This window comes from Corapipo altera, unplaced genomic scaffold (genome assembly GCF_003945725.1).
Source record: "Corapipo altera isolate COAL_440 unplaced genomic scaffold, ASM394572v1 189, whole genome shotgun sequence".
NCBI classification, from domain to species: Eukaryota; Metazoa; Chordata; class Aves; order Passeriformes; family Pipridae; genus Corapipo; species Corapipo altera.
Genome location: NW_020885064.1, coordinates 124,518 through 151,868, shown reverse-complemented (window position 1 = coordinate 151,868; position 27,351 = coordinate 124,518). Strand labels below are relative to the sequence as shown.

Sequence of the window (27,351 nt, the reverse complement as noted above, 5' to 3'; positions counted from 1 at the left end):
TTCCCTGTGCACACCCCTTCCCTGTGCACACCCCCTCCCTGTGCACAGCCCTTCCCTGTCCTCCGGGCTCTGGGGTGCTCACCCGCCTGCTGTGCCAGCCTGCAGGCCTCCCCGATCCTCTTGCCGGTGAGGCAGCTGAAGACGGCCTCGACGTGGCTGCCGTGCCGGGCCAGGGCCACCTCGTGGTCGATGCGTGCGGCCGCGGTCTGTGCCAGCCAGCGGGAGAAGGCCCGGCGCCGCTCCAGGGCCAGCACGTACTCGCTGGGCTCCTCCAGCCGCGCCTCCAGCTCCTGCAGCCGCCCCCACACGGCCTCGCACAGCGTCCAGGCCAGGCACCAGTGCTTCACCACGCCTGGGGACACACAGCGGCGTCAGCGGGGAACACTGTGTGAGAGGGCTCGGGTGAGGAGGAGCCCGGAGGGTTCACCACCCCCAGTGTTTGCAAGGGGCTGCCCAGGGAGGTTTGGAGTGCCCAGCCCTGGAGGTGTCCCAGGAAGGCCTGGCCGTGGCACTCAGTGCTCTGGGCTGGAGGACAAGGTGGGGATGGGGCACGGGGGGGATCCATGGGCTGGGAGGGCTTTTCCAACCTCAGGGATTCTGTGAAAAGAATCATTCCATACTCACTCTCTGCCACAGCGGGATCCTCGGATGCCTTCCTGGCCCAGTCAGCATACTCGTGGATGGCAGAGACTCCAGGGTTGGGGGCCAGAAGAGGACAGGGCTCATCCATATGGACAGTGCTGTGCTTCAGCTTTATCTCCAGAGGGGTGAGATACAGCTCCTTGTCCCTGTCCATCTTCCGTTGTTCCAAGCTCAGCTTTTCCACATGAACCTTGAAAGGGGATTCTGTGAGTCTGGCGGGAAAAAGAAGATAAAACAAGTAGCAAATGTTCTGAATATTCTCCATGCAATTGGAGCAACTCATCCTAATTAACACAACAACAGTAAAACACAATCCAAGGCCAACAGCCAGGTATGGAGATCCTGGTGACAGAGTCTGGGGCTTGGAACCAGGCTTTGGGATCCTGAACCACCTGGTCTAATGGAAGATGTCCCTGTCCATGGCAAGGGGTACAGACAAGATGTTTAGCTGTTAAAAACAAGTCTTTAAGGCCCCTCCCAACCCAAACCTCCCATGATTCTGTGATTTGGCCAATAAACCTCGCTGAGCTCTCCAAAGGCAATGAGCACACCTTTACCACAGCTCGTTCCCTCAGCACTTCAGATATGTTGGAGAACACCCAGACAAGCACTTAAGTGGTGGGACATGTAGCTGTATTCCAGTCCAGGTATGGAGACCCAGCACGGTCCATGTGCTGCTGGATGTACAGGCAGAACTGAAGGCAGCTGGGAATTCAGAAGGTGAACAACTTCCTTAGTAGGACAGGTGTCCAACCAACAGGGACAACTTTGAACTTTCTCTTTAACCTTTTCCTGGGTGACAGTGCTATTTATTTGGTAAAAAAATGACTCCTCTTACTAAGGTATTCCCAGATTTGACACCCAACTTTTTGTGGCCAAGGGACATGCAGGAGATCTCCATGGCAAACACAATCTTGCACCACTCTGGCATGTCAGAAGGAACACTGCCCTGCCACCAGGATTCTGTCCAACACGAGGAGCATGTCAGACCCCCCCTGAGGGAAAGCTCTACTCACGATTTGGGAGCCACGGGAGTCGGCAGGAATCCGTATTCCACAGGCTCACACTGTGGATCTTCCGTTTCACTTGACCCACTCAGCTGATCTCCACAATTGACCAGTGTCCAGTTGGGGCCCCAGCCCACGCGGAAGGAGCGCCCCATGAAGAGTCCCATGTCCATGAGGAGCTTCCCTTTGCCGTAGGTGATGGAGCGCTCCAGAGGGACGAGGCCCCGCTGCCTGCGGGCACCCACCGTCCTCACCTGCACCTCGGGCACCGCCGGGGGCACGGAGAACACGGCGGCCAGCGGGGACACTGCTGACCACAGGGCCCCGGGAGGGGGACTGCCCAAAGTCCTGCGGCCCTTGGCATCTGGCACGGCAGCGCCCGGCGGCTGGAAAAGGACGCTGGCAAACCGGGATTGCAGCAGCCCAGCAACTGGCAGGGAGAGGCGGGAAGAATGTTTCAGTGGAGGGGCAGCCAAGTGTCACGGGGACAGTTCTGCCCTTCTCAGGGTGTTCCAGGACTCCTGGAGCAGCCAGTGGAAGTGTTTGGATAACAGGGTGTGGGGAAGCTCAGGGCTAAGTGTGATTGTCTGCAGTGCTGAGACCCACAGACCCCCTGAGCCAAAGGAACACGTGGGGTGTTCCCAGGAACAGGACGGGGACAGCCTCACCCACAACCAGCAGTTCCCAAAGGAGCCACTAATTTAATGCCAGAATTAAGACATCAGAACAGAAGGGGGGGGAGAACTGATTAGCAGGGCTGACACTGAACCCACAGGCACACCTCAGGTCTGTCCCTTTAATGGGCTTTGAATTAATTAACCCATCTGAATTAATGGGTTTCCTCAACTAGGAAGCATCTCCATGCTTGTTACCAGAGGGATTTGCCAATATTCCTACAGAAAGCACCAGTTAGTGGATGCACTGGGTGTGAGGGACAAGGTTTGGGCAGTGGGGGCTCTGGCAGGGTCTGCCCTGTGCTGGCTCCCCCTGAGCCCACCCAGGGAGCTCGTGGCACCTCCAAACTAAGCTGCAAAGTTGTTGGTGCCTCTGTGAGATATTAAAACCCACAGAGGCAGGTTAAAAAAAAAAAGCAAACAAAAACAAAGACAAACTGTGAAAAGAGCAGCGCAAGTGTCAGAGGAGGAGAGGGAGGTGCTCCAGGCACTGGAGCAGGGAATGAACAGAGGAGGAAGGAGTGGCAGACAGGAACTGCTGCAGATCCTGTGACTTTGCCAGTTAGTGTTGAAACTCAGCTCTTTCTTCACACAATCTGTGGTTTCTCACCGTACCTGAGTGTTTTTTCTGCCCTTGTGATTTTGAAATGGGCAGCCTTGGAGAGCAGATCTCTTGGGAAGTGTCCACCTTGACAGGTTGCTTCCCAGGATAATCCAGGATCAAATCCAGGTCGTCGTCATCAGCAAGCAAGGAAGCTTTCATGATCTGAGGACGTGGGAAGCCAAGGCAGCACATCAGCAATCCCTCTCACTGCAGCAGTTCCCTGAGCTCATCAAAATAGCTCTTCCCACCCAAAATAACTCCCACATGCAGCGCGTGACCAAACAACACACTCATGGATGCAAATGTTCCAAGAAACAGTGGAGGCACAGCTCAGGATGTCACCTGATGATAGGGTTTTACAACTACTAGTTAAACTACTGTGGACTTGTTAGGGAAGGCAGTGACATCCCAAAATAATCCTGATTTCTTAGATCTTAGCTCTGTCCCCTTGTTTTTCAGCTTAAGGAAGAACTTCAGGACTATTTGTTATCACAGGTAGAAGCCCAAGAGTGTTCACAGTACTCTCCTTCCATGAAATTACAAAGGCCTGGAGGGACAGGACAAGGGGGAATGGCTTCCACTACCAGAGAGCAGGGTTAGATGGGATATTGGAAAGGAATTGTTGGCTGGGAGGGTGGGGAGGCCCTGGCCCAGGCTGACCAGAGAAGCTGTGGCTGCCCCTGGATCCCTGGAAGTGTCCAAGGCCAGATTGGACGGGGCTTGGAGCAACCTGGGCTGGTGGAAGGTGTCCCTGCCCATGGCAGGGGGTGGCACTGGATGGGCTTTAAGGTCCCTTCCCACCCACAGCAGTCTGGGATTCTATGAAATACAAGCACGAACATCAAACCCCAAATCAAGACCAGTTATCCCAACCCCTTGTTCTCCACCAGCTGGGCCCAAGGCCAAGTCTGCCATTAGCTCAGCTTATCCCACTGCCCACACTCCAGAGTTAAATCGGAGTTCTGGCTTTAAGGTGAGTGTTCCTTCAGCACTGAGCTTGCCATGTCTCCAAGGTTTCCCACAGAACAGAGCCCTGGTAAGTTCAATCCCACCCCAGGAGAGAGGCACAGTTCATTACAAGCTGACACACAAACACACTGGGGGAGGCAAACGCAGCCCTGGAGAAGTGCTGGCTCTGCCAGCTGCTGCCCTGGGAGGGGCTGCAGGACACTGACCTGCAGGACGTAGGGGTTGATGCCGTGGGTGGAGGCGATGTGGGTGGAGGCGGGCACGGCCTCCTGCTCCTCGGCCAGGCTGTCCTCCCCAAAGGGCTCCTGGGGCTGCTCCTGGGGCTGCTCCTGGGTGATGTCTGCCATGTCGCTGTCCAGCTCCACCACCCTGCCCAGCTGCTCCAGCTCCAGGGGCTGTGGATACAGAGGCCACGTCACACACCCTGGGTCACAGCCCTGCCAGGACAGAGCACCTCAGAGGCCCAGGAATCACCTGCAAGTGCAGCCGAGCGTTCCCTGGGGGTGCCAAGGCTCCACACCAAGGTCAGGGGTGGACACACAGAACCTCCAGGGTGTGCCAGTGACACGGAAGAAGCAGTCTCAGCTTAGAGGTGCCCTCCTGGAGTTTACCCAGTTCTGCCATTCAGTTTTGGAAACTGTTCTTCAGCCTTCCAGTTCTCATGTTCCCAGCGAAGGGAGAGCTCTGTTTGTCCTGCCTTCCTCCTTTTCTCCCCCAGAGCCCATCCCATGCAGCACAAATTCAAATCAAGGAGTCTGCATTCCACAAAGAACTCAACTTTCAGTTGTTACTGTGAGGGTGGGGAGGCCCTGGCACAGGCTGTGGCTGCCCCTGGATCCCTGGAAGTGTCCAAGGCCAGGCTGGATGAGACTTGGAGCAGCCTGGGATAGCGGCAGGGGGTGGGACTGGATGAGCTTTAAGGTCCCTCCAACCCAAACCACTCCATGATTCCATGGCTAACTGACCACTGTCATGCCTGTACCTCTGCCCAGCTCACTGACTGGGGCCTGAGCTCCAGAGTGCTGGTTTGGCTCCTGTTTAACCATCCTTTGGCTCAGCTACATGTCCTGGGAAAGCCTCATGCTTCCAGCTTCCTCAATTCCCAGGAAAAACACAGTACAGACCACTGAAGTGATGCAAACATAGGAGTGGAGAAATTGAGGCAGGGAGTGCCCTGGAATCCTGCTCAGGAATTAAGGAGCATATTCACGAGGCTGTGCTTAGCTCAGTAGGATTAGGCAGGAAAGGGGATGGAGGGTCTGAGCTGAGGCAGATAAAATCAGACTGGGGGGGCTGTAAAGACAGAAGTGAGTGGCAGACCCGGAATGTGAGCATGGCCCAGCACGTGGAACAGATTTACAAGTCAAAATATGGTTACAAACACCCAAGTTTCACTGCTCCCTTCACTGGGCTTTAATGCAGCAGGTCCCCGTGTAACCACTCCCTTGCAACATTAATCGATTCATTAATATTCAAGTTAGTGAGGGAAGACAAGAAAAACCCCAAGCCTGGATCCTAAATGCTTCCTACAGCCCAAATAGTATTTTTTTCAGACATGTTCTACACCAAGAGTTTGGCAAGTTTCAAGCCATGCTGTGTTGTTTCTCAGGGGTTTGGGAAACAAAATGACATTTTTCCTATTTTCAGAAATTAAAACCTGAGTTAATGGTATGCAAGTCAGAGAGGTTAATGAACCAAGAGGGGTTTTTAGGCACACTGGAATGTGTAAGACAGGTTTGAACATATCAGAGATACTCCCAGTATTTCTGAGAGTTTAAAACCTCTGCTCTGGTGCCATCAGTGTGACCAGGAAGCAGGAAGGGGAGCTGCAGTGAGGCTGTGGGACAGCCCTGAGTGCAGCTCAGAACACAAGTCACTAAGATCTATCCAGCAGCAGGATGATCCAGGTGTTAATTAGCCCAGGCCCCAGAGGGTTAGAACAGCAGCTGGACACTACTCTGGGATTCTCCACTGTGGATCCAGAGCAGAGGGGGCAGCTCACCTGGTCTGTCCCAGCAGCAGGTCCTGCCCAGGGGGCAGAGCCGCTGGCACTGCTGGACAGTGACCAGGAGCCCCAGGGCCCCTCCAACCTGCCTGAGATCTGTGTCCTCCTACCACACGAGTGGCCAGCAGAGGTTCAGGAATATCAGGAAAAAAATTCTATGTTACAAACACAAAATCCTGGAGGTTGGAAAAGCTTCTGAGCCCATCTGTTCCCCAGCACTGCCAAGGCCACTGTTAACCCATGTCCCCAAGTGCCACATCCACATGGCTGTTAAATCCCTCCAGGAATGTGAGTCATCACTGTGCCAGGGCTGCACAGGCCTTTCCATGAGGAATTTTCCCAATATCCAACCTGAGCCTCCCCTGGCACAGCTGGAGGCCGTTCCCTCTCCTCCTGTCCCTTGTTCCCTGGCAGCAGAGCCCGACCCCCCCCGGCTCCCCCCTCCTGTCAGGGGGTTGCAGAGCCAGAAGGTCCCCCCTGAGCCTCCTTTTCTCCAGGATGAGCCCCCGCAGCTCCCTCAGTTCTCCTGCTGCTCCAGCCCCTTCCCAGCTCTGTTCCCTTCCCTGTACACACTCCAGCCCCTCCATGTCTCTCTTCCATGAGGGCCCAGACCTGGACACAGCCCTGGAGGTCCCTCAGCAGTGCCAGCACAGGGGACAGTCCCTGCCCTGGGGCTGTGCCCACACTGGGGCTGGCACAGCCCAGGGCCCATTGGCCACCTGGGCACAGCTGGGCTCGTGTTCCCAGCGAGCTGGGTCAAACTCTGCCTGCTCTGTGTAAGAGGGGCCCAGCACTGAGGATGTTTTACAAAGCTTTAGGAGCTGTCACATCCAACACAGAGACATTTACAAATCCAGCATGTAACCAGCCTTAAAAAAAGCAGGTTTTTTAATAAAAATAGAGCACGTTCTTCAAATAAGAAGCAGAGAGTCTTGCACACTAATGATGGCAGAAGCAACTGAATGCACAGCATCACTCTCCAGGCAGGCAGCAGGCGTTGGCATTACAGAGCGTGTGTTTAATAGTCACAAAAACAAGGGTTCTTCCAGAAGTGGTGCAAAGCTGCCAAACTCACACTAGAATCTGAACAAGAAACAAGGGTTGAAAGCCTCCCCACGCCCATTCTCAGTATGAAACGTCAAGTACTCCATGAAAAACAACATGCAAACACAGCCAGAGTTCAGAAGAGTTTGTGTAAGGTTTCACTCTCTGGATTCCAGGATACTCCAACCACCCCTTCCCAGGCACCAGCTACTCTCCAAATGTCACGTTTCCAACCCCCTTTAGTCACTGTCCTCCTTCTACCTGAGCCGGGGGTGCTGGTTTGCCGTTCAGGGCCATCTGCTGGGGCGGCAGGTGCCCTGGGGGTGGCACAGGGGTGGTCTTTAACTTCTTGGTGTCCACTTTGGAAGGATGATCTTCTTCTTCCTCATCTGAATCTTGCAAGCCATACTTGGAGAAGTGTGCTACCTGCGTTAAGGAGAAGGACAAATGTGTCACAGCTTGGAACAGAGGTTTCAGGCACCCATTTCTGGAAGGCCTGGACAACGAGTAGGTGTAACTGTCCCCTCCCCATGCAGGTGTCCCAACATACACAGCTGAGACACCTGCAACAAATTCGGCCTCTGTAGAGACCAAAACCACCTGTAGGCAGGTCTGAGGCCACAGTTTTGATCACAGAACCCCAGGCTCATTTGGGTTCAGAGGGACTCATCTTGTTCCAAGGGCAGGGAAACCTTCCACTAGCCCAGGCTGCTCTAAGCCCTGTCCAACCCAGTCCTGGACACTTCCAGGGATGGGGAGACAGCTGGTGAGGACGGTTCTCCCCACGGCTGAGGGACCTGAGACAGCTGTCAGAAGTTTAGCCAATCTGAATTATAAACTCTCAGGACAGTCCACCTTCAGCCTCCTTTGGTGCTGCCCAGGCCCCTCGCCCCTGCCCTCACCTTGAACACCCAGGAGCCTGTCTCGGGGCGGTACTCCTTGAAGCGGGCGCCCTGCTTGCGGGACACGGCCTCCAGCCGGCCCTCGTAGTTCATCTCCGCCAGCCGCTCCGGGCTCTTGATCAGGCACCGCGACGTCTTGTCCGTGGGCCACACCCCGTCCAGGGTCACCTCGGCCCGCCTGGCACAGGGGGACAAACGTCAGGGCACGGGGGGCTGAGGGAAAGCTGCTCAGGAGAGAGGGGAGCTGGGACCGGGACAGGGGACACCTGCACAGGTGAGCTCAGCTCAGCTCAGAGCGGGACAGGTGAGCTCAGCTCAGCTCAGAGCGGGACAGGTGAGCTCAGCTCAGCTCAGAGCGGGACAGGTGAGAACGGGACAGAACGGGACAGGTGAGCTCAGCTCAGAGCGGGACAGGTGAGAACGGGACAGGTGAGCTCAGTTCAGAGTGGGACAAGTGAGAATGGGACAGGTGAGCTCAGTTCAGAGTGGGACAGGTGAGAATGGGACAGGTGAGCTCAGTTCAGAGTGGGACAGGTGAGCTCAGCTCAGAACGGGACAGGTGAGAATGGGACAGGTGAGCTCAGCTCAGAACGGGACAGGTGAGCTCAAACCAACTTTTAAACCCAATTTCTGTTTCAGAAATGTGCAAGTCTCCCACAACTGCAACACCACATATGAATGCACAACTTGGACCGAGATGTCTTGGTCCCCACCTGCAAACACAGTAGCCTGTCAGGATTTTAAAAATCAGCCTTATTTAACACTTACCTATTTAAACCTTCCCCAATGGGTGGTTTTCTCTCGTCGTCAGGGTAAACAATGACTTCTTTTCTCCGGATATGAACGATCTCATCCAGATTTAGGTTTGTTAGATTTACTTCTCCTTCAAAGTAAATTGATCCATAACCTGCAAAACCAACCAAAATGTCACAATTTGTGAAAAGTCACATGCCAGAGAACCCCCATCCCGGCTGTGCTGCCCCTGTCTTCACCCAGCCCTGTCCTGAATCCAGGGCAAAGTCCAAGTGACAATTCCTTCCCAGTGAGGAAATCCTGAAGAAGCATTATCCACTTCAACACCATTATTTCAGGCTGTGAGAGCATGTGGTGTCCAGCTTGAGAGGAGAAGGCTCCAGGGAGACCTTAAAACCCCTGCCAGGATCTAGAGGGGCTCCAGGAGAACTGGAGAGGGACTTTGGACAAGGGTCTGGAGGGACAGGACAAGGAGAAATGGCTTCCCACTGCCAGAGGGCAGGGTTAGATGGGATACTGGGAGGGAATTGTTGGCTGTGAGGGTGGGGAGGCCCTGGCACAGGTTGCCCAGAGAAACTTTGGCTGCTCCTGGATCCCTGGAAGTGTCCAAGGCCAGGTTGGACGGGGCTTGGAGCAACCTGGGCTGGTGGAAGGTGTCCCTGCCCATAGAATGAGATGAGTTTTAAAGTCCCTTCCAAGCCAAACCAGTCTTTGATTCTGTGATTTATTCTCCCCTAAAATCCCACAACACCTCCATGCAAACTGCTCCCAAAGCCAAGGGCCCTGGTTACAATCAGTCTGAGGGTTTGGCACTTGGGTTCTGCAGCTTTAGGACTCCCTGGGTGAAGGGGGAGCCCCAGGGCAGGCTGGGACGTCTCACCTTTGCGGCCTATGGTGAAATCTGTCACGATACATTCGTTCCTGTCGTTGGTGAACCTGGCCAGCTCCTCCATGGAGGGGATGGTGTAGTAGCCAGCTCGTGTCAGAACAATCCCTGCAAGAGAACATTCCCTGAGAACTGGGTTGGCAGCAAGTTACCACATTCCCAGAGTCTCATCCAGTTTCTTCTGCCAGTCTGAACAACTGGAAGCCTCAGAGGAACTGATACTAAGTGCATCAAAAGCCAACAGGCACTAGAACACCTTCATTCCAAGGCTTCAGAGCACATTTGAGCCAAGTGCTCTGGCAGGTCCTCCCAGCCCAGCCACCTGTCAGAGAGCAGGAGTGCAAAGAAAGGGGAAAAGGTGGGCAGGGAGAAAGATGCAAGTGCAGTTTTAACAGCCTGGGGGCTTGAGCACCTGCTGACCAAGCTGCAGCTTCTTTTACATTTAAGAGGTTCCAGTTGTTCTTCTATTAATTTGTCTAACCATCTTTAAATTTCCGAAAAGCTTTTGGCACCTACAAAATGTCTGAAGACATCTCTTTTGAGCACATCACCTGCCAGTTTCATTACATGCCAAGTATTACTTGAAACAAACTTGAACAAATCTTTTCCCTTCTTGTGAGTTTAAAAACCCCCAAACGCTTGACATAAAACCGGGGGATAGAATTTAAACGTTCACTGACTGGGCAGGTTAAATTTCTGCACTAGGCAGGAGAGTGGAGAGCGGGATTTGCGTTCTGGAGAAAAGAGGAGGGAAACCAGAGAAAGTTGAGGGTGTAAGGGAGCAGAGAAGTGGCAGAGGACGCTGCCCTGCCCCCGGAGTGCCCACCTGCAGGGTACAGGTGGTGCAGGGTCTCGGGCTCCTCGGGCTCGTCCTGCAGGGAGTCCTCCTGGCAGGAGGCGTCCTCGCTGCTGCCCTCCAGCCCGTTGCGCAGCGCCGCCCGCATGTTCAGCGCCACGATGGTGTCGTCCACGGGCTGCCCCTTGTGCCCGCCGCCCTCCAGGCTCTGCGGGATGGGCTTGGCGATGGGGTTGGTGTAGAACCGGGTCACCTCGTGCGCCTCCTCCTCCTCGCGCTCCCCGTCCGCCCGGTGGTTCTCCTCGGGGGGCACCGACAGGAAGAACCTGGGAAACCAAGGGGGACGTGGGATTATTTAGTCCCGAGGGGCCTGGGTCAACGTTCCTGTGGAGGGCCAGGGGTTGGACCTGGATGATCCCCGTGGGTTTCTTCCAACTCAGGATATTATATGATTGAACTTCTGCTGCCTCGCCACACAAAAAGCCAGCAGGATGACCCAAACTGCAGAATCAGGGATTGTTCCCCTTCCCTCCACCCTTGCTTGACAACCTCTGCCTTCTGTCACCTGGGGCTCCCAGCACGACACTGGTGAGACCAGGAGAGGGGCCCCACGGTGGCTGGGGACTGAAGCACATGCCCTGTGAGCACAGTCTGGGTGACACGGGCCACTCAGTCTGGAACAGAGGCTTCCAAGGGGGTGTACAGCTCCCAACCCCTCTGCCCCTGAGGAACTGCCCAGTGCAGGGCCAGGGTGACCCCACTCCCACATCAGTTCTACTTCTGGGAGCTTTCAATAAAATCAACATGTTGAGCTGCTTAGGAGTTTTTTTTTTAGCCTCTGATTAAAAGAACCCAAAGGAAAACCAGAGTTCAGCTGAACTATGACCAGAGGTTTTTAGAGGAGGTTGGAATTCTGTCTTTGGGGGAGCCTTAGTGGCTCCTCTCTTTAATCTGTATAAAATACATGTGCAGAAAATAGAAATATGAGATGTCAGGATCAGTGGAGCTTCCCTGCAATTCCCACATCACTGAGGACTAACCACAAAAGGTTCTTCTCCCCTCAGGGAGAGAAGAGACCATAAAGCTTTAGCACTTAGCTCAAGGAATGTTCTGGTTGTTCACTACAGGGAATGAAGAGAGACTCATCCAGAAAAACAAGTTGCTCCACTGCCCCTGATGTTGGGTAGGATGACCTGGCAGTGCCACACAGCAGTGACACAGAGTTCATTCAGGAGGAAAGGAATGTCCCAGCAGGTCAGTTGCTGGCAGTGACCAGCTAAGGTGACAGCCCTGAGAAGAACTCCCCGTTCTCCAGCAGCACCAGAGGCAGCACCAGGCTGACTCCAGGACAAACCCAGAGGGGAGGACACACCTGTCCCCGTTCTCGGGGTACTCGGACGGGGACGCCAGGTCCTCGTTCTCACGGCTCACGGGGGAGAACAGGCTGCTGCTGTTGAGGTTCTTCAGAACCAGCTTCTTGATGCTCTTCCTGAAAACAAAACACACCAACACATGGGCATTTGGATCTATCCACTGCATAAATACACACTCCATGCTTAATTCAGATGGACCAGAACCAGCTCTAGGACCTGTTCCCACACTCAGGACATATCAAGTCTCCTGCTGGAGATACCAAAACTCTTTCTGGAATTCCATTCAAGGCTTTGGTTTATGGGTAGGTGTAAAATGCACAAGTCAGTGAAAGTCTCAAAGCCCAAGCTCTCACTAGGTTCCCTGTTTTTCAAATCAGTTTTTCCAGAGGCCCAGAAGGTCTGCCCACAGGTGCAGGTTCATTTCACTGCAGGGTCAGTTTACTTTGTGCTCTTTGTTTTTACTAAACTCCAAAGCTTTCCAAACCCCTTTTTTCTTTGATTGTCACTGATGCCCCAGAAGACTGCACCCAAAAGGTTCACTTGGGCAGATCCACAATTTATTCCTCACAGAAACACGTGTGGATCTGAAACAGAACCAGGGCTGGGATAAACCCACCAGAAACGTGCCTCCATGCTGAGGGCAGCAGCAAACCTGGTGACACTCTTAATTCAGGAGGAGGGAGTATTACCCTGTGCAAGCTTTCCTGGTAAGAATTCCTACTTGATTTTATAGGAGCTTTGCTCCCATCGTGGGCTGACCTCATTTTACAGCTTACTGGGCCTTAACAGTTTAAGCTGAACTTTTCCACCTCCTCTGCAGAACACAGTTCTGTTCAAGTCTTACAGAAAACCTACCATCCCTATTCCTATTTGAACCAGGGCACAAAATGACAGGATTTAGGAAACTCCACAGCAGTTTACTCAGCCTGAGGAGAAGATTCTCAGCCCCACCCCAGACACTGACTTTGGCATGAAGGCCCCGTTGGCCAGGGAGGGCTCGTCGTCGTCCAGCCCGTCGAAGAGCTTGGACTTGGCGGATCCCGACGACTGCAGGGCCTTGGGCCGCACCCGGGTCGCGGGCCGGGGGGTCAGCTTGTAGTGAGTGGGTGTTGTCAGGGCTTTCTGGGCTGCTGGGTTGGTTGGCTTCAGCCTCTGAAACAGAAACAGGGAGAGTTGGAGCTGCCAGAGCACATGCTGTGAAGGTTTGGGGACAGCTGGAAGGTGCTCCAGCCCAGGGCCTGGAAACGCAAAGGGGATGATGAGAAGTCACCGGGGAAGCAATAAACAAACTCAGGCAGGAGGCCTCCAGGAACAGCCCCATCCATCAGCCTGGATCCATATGTCCCCTAGGCCCTGTGCTGGGCTCCAGCTGCCAGGCAGGACCCATCTCCAGCCCCTAGAATTTGCCCTGGGGAAGCAGCCACTTACAACCTCCCCTAACACTTCAAAAACCTGAAAAGTGTTTGGTTTGTTGTATTTTAAACAAGCAAGCAGGGAAAGGTTTGTCAGAGACTCTCAGAGATGTCCTAAGCAAAGCTCAAGCACAGCTCTAGAATTATTCCAAGCATCAGCAACTACCCATCTTTATTCCCAACCAGCAGCAGCGAGCACAAGAACTCCAAAGGCAAGGCTCTGCTGCAGGCAAAAGCAGGAAGTCATGGAATGGTTTGGGTTGGAAGGGACCATAGAGATCATCCAGTTCCAACTCCCCTGCCACAGGCAGGGAACCTTCCACTGGAGCAAGATAAAGCAGTTTGTGTCTTGGAGAAGGTCAAAAGCCACTGCACCACTGGGAGAATACAGAGAGCAACTTATTTCGCTGCTCCCTGTGCATTCCAGTGAGGACAGTGAACACAAACCAAAGAAACTTCAACTCTGCCCCACAAATGAGTTCAGTGTGTTGTGCTCTTACCTCCTCTTTCTTCTTTGGGTCGGACATGGGGTTTCTGAAGAGCGGGGAGTCCCCGAAGGGGGAGTAGGTGAGGCTGTTGAGGTGCTGCTGCAGGACAGCCTGCTGGGCCGCCGAGGCGTTGGGGTCTGTCAGGGCTGCAAGACAACAGCACTGCAGCTTTACAGCCCTGCTGCTGAGCCACAGCACCTCCTCCTCCACAGTGTGCAACCACCCTCCCCAAGCTCCCATGGGTGAAGAGTTGAGGGTATGGAGAGCTACAGGGCACTGGAAGAGCCTGGCCTGCCAAAATACTCAGCTAGTCCAGCTGGCTTCTGGAAGGCTGGGCAGGGCAAATATTTCATGCAGAATTTTTGCATTGCTGCTACAGCAACCAAACTTACAGGTCCTCTCTACAGGGCACTCTTAATTTTGTCTCTCCATCTTCTAGAATCTAATTTTAACTCCCATTAAAATGCTCTAAGTGCTCACACTGAAGCATTCAAGCCACCAAGAGCAGCTTAATTCTAATTCCAAAAAAACCAGAGTGAAAATCTGTGCATTCCTAAAGAACAACAAAACCACTCTCAGGAACAACAGCTTACTGTCAGGGTCTGCAACAAGTCAAGAGGAGAGCTGGAGACAAATGGATCTTATTTATGTGCCCAGTGGCCCAGTAAAGTCCCTCTAGGTCCCTCCTACCTGGAATTACTGAAGAAGCCAATGCTGCATTTCCCTATTTTTTTGTAAGCATCTACTCTTGTTGCCCAAATCCAATGATAGGAAATGTCAGTAATCTTGAAAACAAAGCTTAAGCAACTTGGAATTACTTAAAAATACACATATAATTAGCAAAAAAAAAAAAAGGTCATTAACACAGTCTCCACTGCTCCTGAGGACAGAAGTGACCTCTCAGATGTTCTGTCACCCCAAAGCCTTTGGGTGAGGTGTGCTCCTGTGTTCAGGCACACGGGACACAAGGCAGGAAGCAGCAGCTGGGTTGCTGGGTTCAGGGACACTCACCTACAGCAGGCTGAGGGGCCCCAAAGCCCAGAGTGGCTGTGGAGGTGTTGAATCCCGGCGCTCCAAACGCTCCCGTTCCCAGCGTTCCCCCCAGCTTGGGCTGGGTGTTTCCAAACAAGGACGTCTGTCCCGCCCCCAGAGCTGTGACAGGAGAGGTGACTGTCACTGACTGTGGCACTGTGGCAAACTTACAAGCACAGCAAACAATCAGCTCCTTACTGAACTGCAGGAAACACTGCCTGTGTCCATGGATGCTACAAGCAGGACTCACGGGATCAGACCAGAGGGTCTGAACACAGAGGACCTCACCAGTCCCACCAGTGCTGCCCAGTTTCTAATAGGTCATTAGCACTGAGTTAACAAGCTCTGAGACTGGGATCCCTGGCTTGAAACCTTCACAGCCTTTCCTACCTCAGTTACAGGCAATCCCCAGGCTGGATCAGCCCTGCAGTCTGATGACTGGGCTCAGGCTGGGAAGAGGTGAGCTGGAAACTCTTACCTGTTCCAAACCCTGTTCCGAGTCCAGTTCCCAGAGTCCCAGTTGCAGGCTTATTTCCAAACAAACTATTTCCAGCAGTGTTGGCACCAAAACCTTCAAGAACAGAACGAGCAGCTGATTAGAAGTGAAACTAAACCCAAGCGTTTAAATTAAAAAAAGCGAAGAGCCCTGCCACAGGCAAGGGCAAATCTCACACTCTTTCCAGCAGTGCAGGTTAAACTGACAAGCAGCAAAGAGGGATTTCAGTGGCAATAAACATATTAAAGTTACGAATATAACACTAAAAATGGCATAGAAAAATGCTGGCTAGCCTTCTTAAGCTTTTCAGTTTGCTACAAACTCGAAGGTTCTACTGAAAGCCAGAGCTGATGGGATGGTGCTGATCTGGCAACAGAGTAAACTGTATTTTCTTCAACTGCCTGGAAGGAACAAACCCAACTTGACACTGTTCATACCACACACCCATTTCTGTGACTCCCACCACAGAGTAGGTGGGAATTCTGACTTGCACAAGCACAGCTCAAGGACACAGTTCAAACTGCTGCGATGGGCACCACAAGTCTAACATGGTATCATGTTCAGTGCTCTTCCTGATGTATCTCAGGATCCCATTGTCCCTCCTGGTCACCACAGACTGCACCTTCTCTTAGGAACTCACCAAACCGTGGTACTTAACCCCTTAAGGTATTAACCTTCTGCCTCAGGCTGTTCCACAAGAGCCAAGGTACCAACCAGCACCCACCACATTTCCCTGCACCTTTAACACTCTCGATCCCCGAGCATGTGCTGCTCACAGCCAGGTGTGTGGTATAAGCAGGACAGGTTGAAATGACTGAAATCCCACTGTTTTTCCCTGTTCCCCAGGTGGCAGGGTCTGGAGGGGGGTTTGTTACCGAAGAGCCCACCGCCCGTGGTGGTTCCGAACGACGGCGCGCTGGTCGTGGTGGCTCCAAATCCAGCAGGCTTGTTCCCAAACAGGGTCTGAAGGGAAAAGAAAAGGAATTTAGAAACCTGGCAGGCTGATATTGCAGGAGTTGTATCGGTGTTTGGCTGCAGGCAAGGAGGTAGAACTAAGGCCAAGCACAACTGAGCCCACACAGCCTCCCACGAGCCGGGGGGTATCGCGAGCCACATGCACCTCCCAAAACCAACTCCTAGGGTTGGACTCGAGGGGCTTAAGGGTCTTTTCCAACCCCAGTGATTCTGTGATTTCACTCCACCAGAACCAAAATGACTGAATATCATGAATCAAGTCCATTTTTGGTTCAGGCATCACCACAACTTCCAAGCTGGATTTCCAGCCCTTGGTGCCACACAGGCACTGAGAGCCTCGGTCTCTCCTGCTGTTTTCATCCCTCCACACATCACTCGTTAAAAAAATGGCTCTATCACACATGTTTATCCTTCAGTTTACATCAAACCTCCCTGTTCTTGCACCTCAGGCATCTTAACTCCTAAGCTAACACTCCTTTTGTGGAGGTCACTGCCCCGGGACAGGACTGGGGTTGGTTTTCTCTCTTTCATTAGTAAGGCACAAACATACCGAACCACCAACACCAAATCCTGTGTTGGCTTGTCCAAAAAGGCCCGTTCCCGTTCCAAATCCAGTCCCAGCATTTGTATTGGCAGCTGTCCCAAAAAGGCCTCCGGGCTGCGAGGGCTGGGTGACCCCAAAGAGACCCTATGAACAGGAACCAGGTTAAGGTCACGCTCCAAGGCTTTTCCACATCCAGCACTGACAGTAACAGATCCAACACACAAAATCAGGCAGTAAAATGATGGTACATTAGCCCTTGTGCTGGGGGAAGAGGAGGGAGGAAGAGCATTCCAGAAGCTTTAGTCCTCCTCCAAGAAATTAGTTACAAGAAGGAAATTAAAAAAAAACAACAAACCAAAACCTGAAGAATGTATGCTCTTAGCTTTAAAGGATATCGGAATTTCCTCGTGGCTGAGCAAAGGAGATGGAAAAAAAACATTTCACAGGGTTTTCTGGGAGAAGTCATAAAAAATTCACAATGGATATAGGATTTTTGGAACCAAAGTCCCTAGTTATGCAACAAGTCTCAGCTATGCAGCATCCTTGTGTCACAAGAGCCCAGGACTGCTGCTCATTAGTCACCATGAAGTCCAGAACTGTTAATGAATTCCCACAGGAGGTTAATCATGGAATTCTATTATCTGTGTGAACAGGAATGGAAACACTAGAGCTGCTGGAGAGCAGTGTGCCTGGAGAAGGGAAGGGGCACATTACTGGTGCCCAGCTGATTGCTGCCCGTCATCCTGACACAGCCTCACTGGCAGGAGGCTCTCGCTCAGCCACAGCATTCCCAGCTCAGCATCCTGCTTCCACCCAGCCAGGTTGCAATGAGAGGGCAGGCCCTGTCCCATGGGCTCCCCCGTGCCCTGGAGCAGCTGCAGCAGTGGCACAGCCGGGCTCAGCCCTCTTACCATGGTGCTGGTGTTGGGCTGGCCCAGGGTGCTGGTGCCCCCGAAGGAGAAGCCGGTGTTCTGCGTGGTCGTGGCCTGGCCGAAGGGTTTGTTGAACAGGCTGGTGCTCTGGGATGGCTGCCCAAAGAGCCCCCCCGTGGTGCCAGTGCCAAAGCCCGTGGTACCTGTGACACAGTAGGACAGGACACACCCTCAGTGCTCACACACACCCAGCTGGGCCCACCCTCGGACAGGCAAACAGGAAAAGAGGAATGGAATATCCTGAGCTGGGAGGGACCCCCAAGGATCATCCAGTCCAAGCCCTGGCCCTGCCCAGCACACCCCAACACTCCCCCCTGTCCCTCAGAGCGTTGTCCAAACCCTCCTGGAGCTCTGGCAGCCTTGGGGCCGTGCCCACTGCCCTGGGGAGCCTGGTCAGTGCCCACCACCCTCTGGGGGAAGAACCTTGTGCTGAGATCCACCCTGAGCCTGCCCGGGCACAGCTCCAGCCCTTCCCTGGGTCCTGTCCCTTGTCACCCCATAACCACTTCCATTCTTACAGCCTGGAGGATTTTGATCTGTTGACAGTCAAACTCAATGAACAAAAATATCTATTCTTAGGAAGAAATTCTTCCCTGTGAGGGTGGGGAGGCCCTGGCCCAGGTTGCCCAGAGAAGCTGTGGCTGCCCCTGGATCCCTGGAAGTGTCCCAGGACAAGCTGGACAGGGTTTGGAGCAACCTGGGCTGGTGGAAGGTGTCCCTGCCCATGGCAGGGGTGGCACTGGATGGGCTTTGAGGTCCCTCCAACCCAAACCATTCTGGCATTCTGTGATCTATTTACCTTTCAGTTTGCATCAAAACTAATAAAATTGCAATTGGTGTTTGAATTTTTCCAAGGCAAGTAAGAAAACAGAGATTTCTATGGCAAAGAGCCCCATCAGCAAACACTGAACAACCAGTGCAGTTCTGAGCTCACACCCCAGAGTTTTACAGCTGAACAGAACGTTGGCACACCCAGTCACAGCAATCCAGGGCTGGGCAGTACTTACTGGTTCCAAAGGCAGTTTTATTCTGCCCATAGGAAAAGCCTGTATTGGTGGTGGAAGAGCCAAAGAGTCCCGTGGCTGTGCTGGATGTGGCAGTGGAAGAGCCAAACAAGCTTGTGGCTGCTCCTGCTCCCACCGGATTCGAGGGCCCCTTCCGATTCGCCTGGTAATCTTCCAAACGGAGTTCCTGCAGGAAAATCCAGCTCTTTTTACGCAGGACAAGTGTCTTTGGCACATTCACACAGCACTCAGCCTACACCAAGGTGAAGGTTCAAGAAAAGCTGCAACACCTACGTTTTTAAAAATAAGGACACCAAAAACAGGACCTGAACTTAGATCCACGTTTGGGCTTTGATTTGGCTCCCAAGAGCCTTTTCAGATCTTTTCCATAGATCTGTTTCAAAGGATCAAATAAACCAACCCCAACAGGGAGGCTTCAGGTGAAATCCTTGGGAACACCAGTTAATAATACCCAGCTGAGTTCTGTCTGGGATCCTGCTGTTATCTCAGCAGGGCAGGACTGTTCCCAGCAGGATCCCGTGTCCTTCTGACGAGATGGAATTTCAGCTCTTCCAAACCTGCATTAAGCATTTAAACCCAACTGCAATTAACATGGGGTTGCATTAATTGTTTTACTTGAGGACACCTCTCCCGTGTGCGATGCAGATATTGAAGGTTCATCAATACTCTCACGTTAATGAGCACAGAAGACAAGGATGGTCCAAAAAGGCCCAGCTAAGCCAAGCCAACCAACAGCCCAACAAGGCCAGGATGTGTGACCCCCCCAGACTGACCTCAAGGGACTTGCTCTCATACTCCTTCATGGCAGTGATGCACTGGTGCTTGGTGTTGATGTTGGTGCTGACGCCGGATTTCACCATGGTGTCGGTGCCGTTCGGGGGCTGCGGGGAAGGAGGGACTCGGGTTAACATCCAGCCACACTGGAGGGAACACAGTCAGCATTCCTGCAGATCCTGGGAAATCCTACCCTCAGCACACACCTGAGGCTCTGTGGGACTTATCTGCTCTGCTCAGGTGAGACCCCACCTGCAGTGCTGCCTCCAGCTCTGGACTCCCAGGATAAAGACATGGAACTGCTGGAGCAGGTCCAGAGGAGGCCATGAAGACCCTCCAAGGGCTGGAGCCAGGCTGGGAGAGCTGGGGGGGTTCACCTGGAGAAGAGAAGGCTTCAGGGAGACCTGAGAGCCCCTTCCAGGACCTAAAGGGGCTCCAGGAGAGCTGGAGAGGGACTGGGGACAAGGGATGGAGGGACAGGACACAGGGAATGGCTTCAAACTGACAGAGGGCAGGGTGAGATGGGATATTGGGAAGAAATTCCTGGCTGGGAGGGTGGTGAGGCCCTGGGATAGAATTCCCAGAGAAGCTGTGGCTGCCCCTGGATCCCTGGAAGTGCCCAAGGCCAGGTTGGACGGGGCTTGGAGCAACCTGGGCTGGTGGAAGGTGTCCCTGCCCATGGCAGGGGTGGCACTGGATGGACTTTGAGATCCCTCCCAACCCAACCCAACCCAGTGTGTGACTCTGTTTTCTATTCCAGGTGTATCTGCACAGCTGAGGCCTCACCCAGGTGTGTTCAGTGACAATCAACAGTGGAATTTACCCCAGGAACACCCAAAACAACTCACAGCAATTCTGCTTTCAGTTTCACTGCAAAAGTAGCTTATCTCCATCTGTGACACCATTCCAGGAGCTCTGCATGGATTTCACTGCCCCCTTTTTTACCAGAGCTCTGAAGGCACACAGCAACAGCACTGCAACTGCCCAGCCAGGCCAGACAGCAACAGCTTGCCCCAGGCAGCAGAGCTCAGCCTTACAGCACCTCAGCCCCAAAACAAAGAGGGACAAGGTCTGCACGAACAAATAACTGGGGAAAAAATCCCTGTTTCCAGCAGGCACCAGTTACCCCAGCTCCAGGAAGGCCTCTCTGCTGGGCCACCCTCCAGGTCCAACTGCCACAGAACTTCCCAGCAGTTACTGAATCCTGTCTTAAAGGGAACTCACCCAAAGGGGACAGGGCACCACTCCTCACATTCCAGGTCCCATTCCCAAAGCCAGGCTGGCTCAGGGAGAACTGCACTGACTCTGACCCATTCCAAGATGTCTTTTACCTTTATTTGCCATGGATCACCTGGAATTCCGTGGCACTTCCTGCGAAGGCTCAGCTTTAAGAGCTGCTTTACCCCTTCAGCATTAACACAGCTCTAAACCCAGCAAGTCTGCAATTTCACAGTGTCTGAGAAGTTTGTGAAGCTCAGGAGAAAAACAAACCTAGTTTATGGAGTTAATTACACCTCCTATTTCCACTCCAGCAGTTTCCTCACCACTGCAGAACACTTGCATTTGAACTCCTCACTTTTTCACCTCAGCTAACAAGACACCACATCAATACCTGCAGCATGTAATGCTCCCCACAGTGAACAGGCTGGACTGAGAAGAAAAGCAGAACTTACATTGAATTTAATAGTCGTGCCAGTGGGAGCAGCAGTGAAGCTGGTGGGGCCGAAGAGGGAGCCAGAGGTGCTCCCAAAGGGGTTGGAGGTGGTGTTGGTGGTCCCAAAGAGCCCCCCACTGCTGGTGCTCGTACCAAAGTCTGAGGGAAACACAAACAGATTAGAACATCTCCATTAAAACAAACCTGAAGCTTAAAACTTAAACCCAATAATTTATTCAAATTATGAAATACTTTGAAAGTGGAAAAAAACAGCTGGAAAACACAATGTGACAGCAGAGCTGGAAAGTGACTGTGCTGCTAATGCAGTTTTCTGCTGCAGAAGTGCCCCTAACTCAGCAACCCAGGAAACACCACAAAAACCACAGCAACCTTGTGCTCCTGACAAGCAGGAAGAAAATTACACAATCATTTTACAATAAAGAGAATCAGTGAAGTTCCATTTCTCTTCTCAGAAGGCGCTACAAGCAGCAGCTTTTGCTTTGTGGAATTACAGCAGAGTTTAAAGGTATTTTGTGCTGCAACTGCTCCACCACAGCAGGATAAAAACCCGAAGTCAAACAGCCCCAGGAGATGTTTCAGAATAGAAAATTCCAGCCAGACCCCTCTTGCCACTTATTTTGAAATTTACAGCTGGAATCACAGCTCCAGATGCAGGAGCATGTCAGGCTCGCCCTTGGCTGCTGTGGACACCAGGATGTGTCTGTACCCCTCAGGAGAAAACCCCCCAGCCCCACAGAACAGCCAGGTCCCTGTGCTCTCCCCCAGTGGGAGAGGGGCAGTGTCACTCACTCCCAAAGCCAGCTGGTTTGTTCTGAGCAAAGGCGTTGTTCTGGGACGAGAAGAGGCCTCCACCAGTGCTGGTGGTTCCAAAGAGGCTGTTGGAGGTCCCCGTGGACGTCCCAAAGCCGAAGCCAGTGTTGGTGGAGGATGTGGCTGGCTGGCTGAAGGTCGTTGACCCAAACAAGCCTGAAGACAGAAAACACTGTAAAACACCCACACCCCCCTTCACCTGGGGGTTCTGATGGGTTTTGTGTTTTGGGGTTGGGAGGGTGTTTGACTGATCATGTTTTGTTGCTGGCTCCTCGTCTGGGTTTCTTGCCCTCGCCCCCCTCCAGGCCCTGTCCCACGCTGCCCACACCCCCCAGTACCTGGCTTTGTCTGGGTGCTCCCAAACAGGCCGCCCGTGTTGTTGTTGGAGCCGAAGGCCGATGTCCCGAAGGCCCCTCCGCTGGTCGTCCCAAAGCCGGCATCTGGAAGCAGAGCCAGGTGAGCCCTGCCCTGCCCTGCACTGCCACCTCGGGGGGCTCCTCCAAACACCCTCAGGAGACACGGCTCTGCCTCCCCAGCCTTCCCAACAAACCCAGTCCTGACGGCTTCCATCCCAACAAACCCCAGCGCCACAGCCTCCACCTGAGTTCTCCCTCTTTCTAGGGAAGGAAGTCTCAGCAGCAGCCATGGAATCCTGCTGCCTCCCCACATTAAAGGCCTGGGCTCCTGAACCCCATCCAAGTGAGCTGGAGAGCTCGGCAGCTCCCTAATCCCACCCCTCAAGGGATCAGCCCCTCCACAGGACCCTCTGAGCTGCACTCCAGGGAAGAACAGCTCACCAAAGAGCACCTTCGACTCAGCTGACACGTTTGACTTACTTTGCCCAAAAGTTGAAGTTGTCCCAAAGCCGGTGCTGCCTCCGAATGGAGTTCCAAAGGATTTGTTGAACATTTTCAGGATGGATCAGGTCTTCTCCCAAGACCTGAAAAGAAGAATTCAGGTTTTATTGAAAGCTTATCCTGAAAACTCCTCATGGCTGAGGGCAGCAATCCCACCGGGATCCTTCAGCCATGGAACCCATGGCACTGTGTTTAGGGCACACTGAGCAATTCCAAACCCTGCCAGAACCCCAGGGGACAAGGACACCAACGTTCCAGTGACAGCACAGGTAAGGAGGTGGCACTAACACTGAGGTGTCACCCCTAATCACAGCTCTGCTTTCCACACTGTGCTCCCACAACGTTCCCAGGGCTTTCCACGACTGATTTTCCTGTTCAATCCTATTTGGCAACTGCTTAAAACGTGACAAGTGGGAATGCACTGCAGAAGGATGACAGGAATGCACCTTCCCTCTGCTCCCCACTCCCCACAGCTTGCTGTTCCCAAGAGTTCTGCCCCATTCCCACAGGGCCCAGTTCCATTTCCAGCCCCCCAGTCCAGTGACAGCACATCCCTGGCTGCCCCTCTCCGACCTGTTCCCTGATCACAGACAAGAACAAACTCTGCTCCCAGCCCCTAAGTTTGTCAACAAATCCAGCACTATCCTGACAGGGAGTGTGCAGTGTTTTCCCACAGTGGGGCCAATGCCTGCAGCTCCACCTCTGACAGTATTCCCAAAAAATGCCAGTACTGGGCAAAACAGTGCCATATTAACAATAAAAAACTCCCATATTTACAAAAAAAATCCCAGTATCCACCAAAGAAAAATGCCAGTATTCCCTTCAAAGGCCAGTTAACCCCTGGCAGCTGTAGCTGACACACAGCAGTGCAGAACTAGGAAGCTCAGCAATTCCCACACAGCACATCCCAAGAACATTCCCAAAGCCCCTCTCAAGGCAGCGCTGTCCCAACACCAACAATAGCAGCTAAAGCAAATCATGCCCCTTTCCCTGTGCCCAGGTTTGGCAGCTCCCCAGTCCCAGCTCAGGAACCACACAGGCTGTGCCCAGCACAGCCTCCTGCAGGGAAAGCACTAAATCCATCTGCTCAGCCTTGGAATTACAAGGATTTGTTTCCCCAAACTCAACAGCACCTTCTGGGAACAGCCAAATGCAGAGTGGGAGCAGCTGCAGCCTCCCCCCATCCCAGAACAACCAGAGATGAAACCAGCATCCCACACTTCCTGGTGGGATGGCTGGGGTGTCCTGGACAGGGCCAGGACTTGGAAAATCCTTGGGAGTCCCCTCCGGCTCCGGAGAGTCTGTGACTGTTCCACAAACAGTAACTGAGGGATGATTTCTGTAAACTCCAACTGCTCCTGGCAGCCTCCCCTCACAGTTTGGGGTGTTAAGAGTGTCCCCAATCCCACAAGCAAGTCCTCACAGACTCCTTTGGGCACAGGAAGGGGAATTTCAGTAAAAGCCTGAAAAAGCTGCTCTGACAAACACTCAGAGCCCCCCGAGCCAAGAGCTGCTCCTGGGAGAGCACTGCAGCCCCAGAGTAACACTGCACCCACACTGAGCCCTCCTCACCCTCTCCCATGGGATTACTGGGGTTGGAAAAGCCCTCCCAGCCCATGGATCCCCCCTGTGCCCCATCCCCACCTTGTCCCCCAGCCCAGAGCACTGAGTGCCACGGCCAGGCCTTCCTGGGACACCTCCAGGGCTGGGCACTCCAAACCTCCCTGGGCAGCCCCTGCCAAGGCCTCACCACCCTTTCCAGCAACAAATTCCTCCTCCTGTCCAACCTGAGCCTCCCCTGGCACAGCTGGAGGTCGTTCCCTCTCCTCCTGCCCCTTGTTCCCTGGGAGCACTCCCTGGTGGAGTCCCCACCCCTGGAGGTGCCCGAGGAAGCCTGGCCGTGGCACTCAGTGCTCTGGACTCAGGGTTTTACAGAACTGTACCCCCGGCCGAGGAGGGACCCCCCACCCGAGGGGCTCCAATTAGAGTTTAGCAGCAGCCCCAGCAGCCCCGCACAGAGCCACCCGTGACGGGACCGCGGTCACCGCCGGGGCCCCAAGCCCCAGCTCACGAACACGGCTTTAAACTACCACCCATTAACGCAACTTCACACCGCAACTATTCGACGCGGCTTTAACTCACAAACAACCACCACGGCTGTACAGAACTCCCGCGGGGAGGGGGGGCTGCCGTGACCTCCCGACCCCGGGGACACCCCGGGGACACCCCGGGGACACCCCGGGCCGCTTCCCGTACCCTGGAGAACACCCGGGACCCGCAAAGAGCCCCGGAAAGTCCCCGAGAGCGGGCGGGGGGCGGCGGCTCCCCGGGGACCGCCGGAGCAGGGCAGCGGGTGCCCCCCGAGAGATCCCAGTCCCCTCACGGCCCCTGCCCTGCCCGCACAGCCTCCCTTCCCTCCTCCCCTCCCTCTCGGGGCCCGGCCGGTGTCCCGGCGCAAAAGGCGGGGCGGGGCGGTTCGCGGCGGCGCGGGGGCTCACCGCGGTGCCGGTGCGGTGTCGGAGGAGCGGCGGTGCTGCGTGGGGCCGGGCCGGGCCGGGCCGGGCCGGGTCGGTCGGGGCCGGTCGGGCCGGGTCAGGCCCGCGGTGCCTCCGCCGCCTCCCCGGGCCGCAGCTGCGTCACAGCCCGCGCGCGCACTCCCGGCCACCCCCGCGCGCCACCCGGCCCCGCCTCCCCGCGCCGCCCATTGGCCGCCGCCCGGCGCTTCGGGCGCTGATTGGGCAGACGGACCGGGCGGGGGTGTGGCCCGGGCCCGCGGAAGGGTCCAGAAGGGCCCGTGTGGCGGCGCCGCCCCGACATCCGGGGCGTTTGGAATGGGGGCGGGGCTTGCGCCGCGAGCGCCAATAGCGTGCCGCGACGCGAGGGGCGGGGCCGAGAAGCCTTAAAGGGGCCGTGGCCGTGATTGCTGGGGGGGGACTGGGGGGGGGGCGGGAAGGGGTGGCGGGAGAGGAGGAAGAGGAGGAAGAACGGGAGGAGGGCGAAGGAAAGAGCAGGAACAACAGCAGGAGGCGTGGTGGGGCTGCCGGGCCGGGGCATGGAGCAGCGCGGCGGGGGCTGAGCGGTGAGGAGGGGGCGGCTCTGAGGGGGTCTGTCAGTGTGGGACACTGGGGGCGTGGGGAGGGGGTTGACCTGGGGGGGGGGCCCGGGGGGGGGCCATTAATTGGGAGGCCCTGGGGGGGTGTTGGGGGTGTGGGGGGCCTGGGGGGGTCTTTGGGGTTTAAAGGGGGGTGTGGGGTGCCCAGGGTGGTGTTTGGGGGTCTCAGGGGTGTGTGGGGTGCCCAGGGTGGTGTTTGGAGGTCTCAGGGGTGTATGGGGTGCCCAGGGTGGTGTTTGGGGTCTCAGGGGTGTGTGGGGTGCCCGGGGTGGTTTTTGGGGGTCTCAGGGGTGTGTGGGGTGTCCGGGGTGGTTTTGGGGGCTTAAGGGGTGTGTGGGGTGCCCGGGGTGGTGTTTGGGGTTTAAGGGGTGTGTGGGGTGCAGCCCCTTTCCTGCAGAGCCGGTCGGGGCCGTCCAGCGTGAGACACAAAATATTCCCCTTTCGTTTTCTCCCCTTTGGGAAAGACCCTCGGGGTGTTGGAGGTGGATGTCCCCCTGGCACAGTGAGCTGTGTCCCCACGGCCGGGGCAGTGCAGGGCTTGGGGGGCTCCATCCCCGTGGGTCAGGGTTGGGGGTCGCTGCTGGGATGGTCCCGGGGAGGGCACCCTGTGCTGGCCTGGGGTCCCCCTCCACCTGCGGCCCTTTGGGGCTTCCCTTTGCCTCCATCCTGCGAATAACACCCCTCCCCTGCCCCCGGGGTGGGGCTGGGCTCGGCTTCCCATGGCCCCTCGGTGCTGGGGGGTCCCTTCCCGGGGGTCTCTGTGCCGTGGGAGGGGGGTTGTGCTGCCCAGGGATTGTGTAAATCCGATTTGTCCCGGGCGGGGAGGGGAGATCGGCCCCGGCTGATCCCTGGGGCACAGTGGGGACCCCGGGGATGGGGGGGCTGCCGGGCTCTGGAGGTGCCTGTCCTGCTGTGCCTGACCCCATGAGCAATGGCCTTGTCGTGGGGGGGCTCGTGGTGCCCTGATCCTGCAGCTGCAGAGCTGTAGAAACATGGAATTTCCTGAGCTGGGAGGGATCCTTGAGGATCCTCCAGTCCAACCTTCAGCCCTGCCCAGGACACCCCAACACTCCCCCCTGTCCCTCAGAGCATTGTCCAAACCCTCCTGGAGCTCTGGCAGCCTTGGGGCCGTGCCCACTGCCCTGGGGAGCCTGGTCAGTGCCCACCACCCTCTGGGGGAAGAACCTTGTCCTGAGATCCATCCCAACCCTCCCTGGCGCTGGATATGGACAGTGCTGTCCATGCAGGTGCCGGGAGCAGGGAAGTGCAGCAGGGTGAGGGTGGGCTGTGGCTGTTTGGGATGTGCTGGAGGAGCTGCAGCTCCCAGCAGTGGCCTCACAATGTCAGCTGTGCCCCGTGCCCCGAGCCAGGGAACGGTCTGGATGGATCCCGTGGGAAAGGGCTCACGTGTCCTTCAGCCAGATCAGTCTGGAGGGCTGCAGGGACATCCCACTGCCTGCAGGTCCCTCTGCCCCTGCTCCATCTTAGCTGTGAGTCTTGGGGTTCCTGTGTCCCCACAACGGGATTTTCTTTGGCTGCCCATCTGTGCTGCCCGTGCTGGGGC

At 55.0% G+C, this 27,351-nt stretch overlaps 2 protein-coding genes across 6 annotated transcripts in view; one reads left to right on the top strand and one right to left on the bottom strand.

Moving 5' to 3' along the window:
• The window catches only part of NUP98 (nucleoporin 98), a 31,231-nt gene extending 5,913 nt beyond the window's left edge, over window positions 1-25,318 (bottom strand). Inside the window, exons 1-25 of one of the 3 annotated variants that reach the window (XM_027669038.1) lie at window positions 25,174-25,318; window positions 22,655-22,758; window positions 22,157-22,258; window positions 21,798-21,974; window positions 21,007-21,146; window positions 19,333-19,440; window positions 18,542-18,725; window positions 17,514-17,677; window positions 16,609-16,746; window positions 15,959-16,046; window positions 15,066-15,158; window positions 14,567-14,707; window positions 13,568-13,701; window positions 12,620-12,807; window positions 11,655-11,771; window positions 10,313-10,608; window positions 9,481-9,594; window positions 8,616-8,754; window positions 7,848-8,025; window positions 7,207-7,371; window positions 4,103-4,291; window positions 2,939-3,089; window positions 1,659-2,079; window positions 625-854; window positions 83-352 (exon numbers count right to left, since the gene is read on the bottom strand). In XM_027669038.1, coding sequence (XP_027524839.1) covers window positions 83-352; window positions 625-854; window positions 1,659-2,079; window positions 2,939-3,089; window positions 4,103-4,291; window positions 7,207-7,371; window positions 7,848-8,025; window positions 8,616-8,754; window positions 9,481-9,594; window positions 10,313-10,608; window positions 11,655-11,771; window positions 12,620-12,807; window positions 13,568-13,701; window positions 14,567-14,707; window positions 15,066-15,158; window positions 15,959-16,046; window positions 16,609-16,746; window positions 17,514-17,677; window positions 18,542-18,725; window positions 19,333-19,440; window positions 21,007-21,146; window positions 21,798-21,974; window positions 22,157-22,258; window positions 22,655-22,727 — 4,000 coding nt within the window. In that variant the 5' untranslated portion in view covers window positions 22,728-22,758; window positions 25,174-25,318. Of the gene's footprint in view, window positions 1-82; window positions 353-624; window positions 855-1,658; window positions 2,080-2,938; window positions 3,090-4,102; window positions 4,292-7,206; window positions 7,372-7,847; window positions 8,026-8,615; window positions 8,755-9,480; window positions 9,595-10,312; window positions 10,609-11,654; window positions 11,772-12,619; window positions 12,808-13,567; window positions 13,702-14,566; window positions 14,708-15,065; window positions 15,159-15,958; window positions 16,047-16,608; window positions 16,747-17,513; window positions 17,678-18,541; window positions 18,726-19,332; window positions 19,441-20,181; window positions 20,528-21,006; window positions 21,147-21,797; window positions 21,975-22,156; window positions 22,259-22,654; window positions 22,759-25,173 lie in introns of those variants that run through there. The other 2 variants (XM_027669039.1, XM_027669040.1) reach the window with 2 other exon arrangements.
• A 306-nt stretch (window positions 25,319-25,624) lies between these two features.
• PGAP2 (post-GPI attachment to proteins 2) overlaps window positions 25,625-27,351 on the top strand; it is a 16,169-nt gene continuing 14,442 nt past the window's right edge. For 2 of the 3 annotated variants that reach the window (XM_027669037.1, XM_027669035.1), the window contains exon 1: window positions 25,625-25,754. The gene's annotated coding sequence lies outside the window, so the exon portion shown is untranslated. Of the gene's footprint in view, window positions 25,755-27,244; window positions 27,278-27,351 lie in introns of those variants that run through there. The other variant, XM_027669036.1, reaches the window with a different exon arrangement.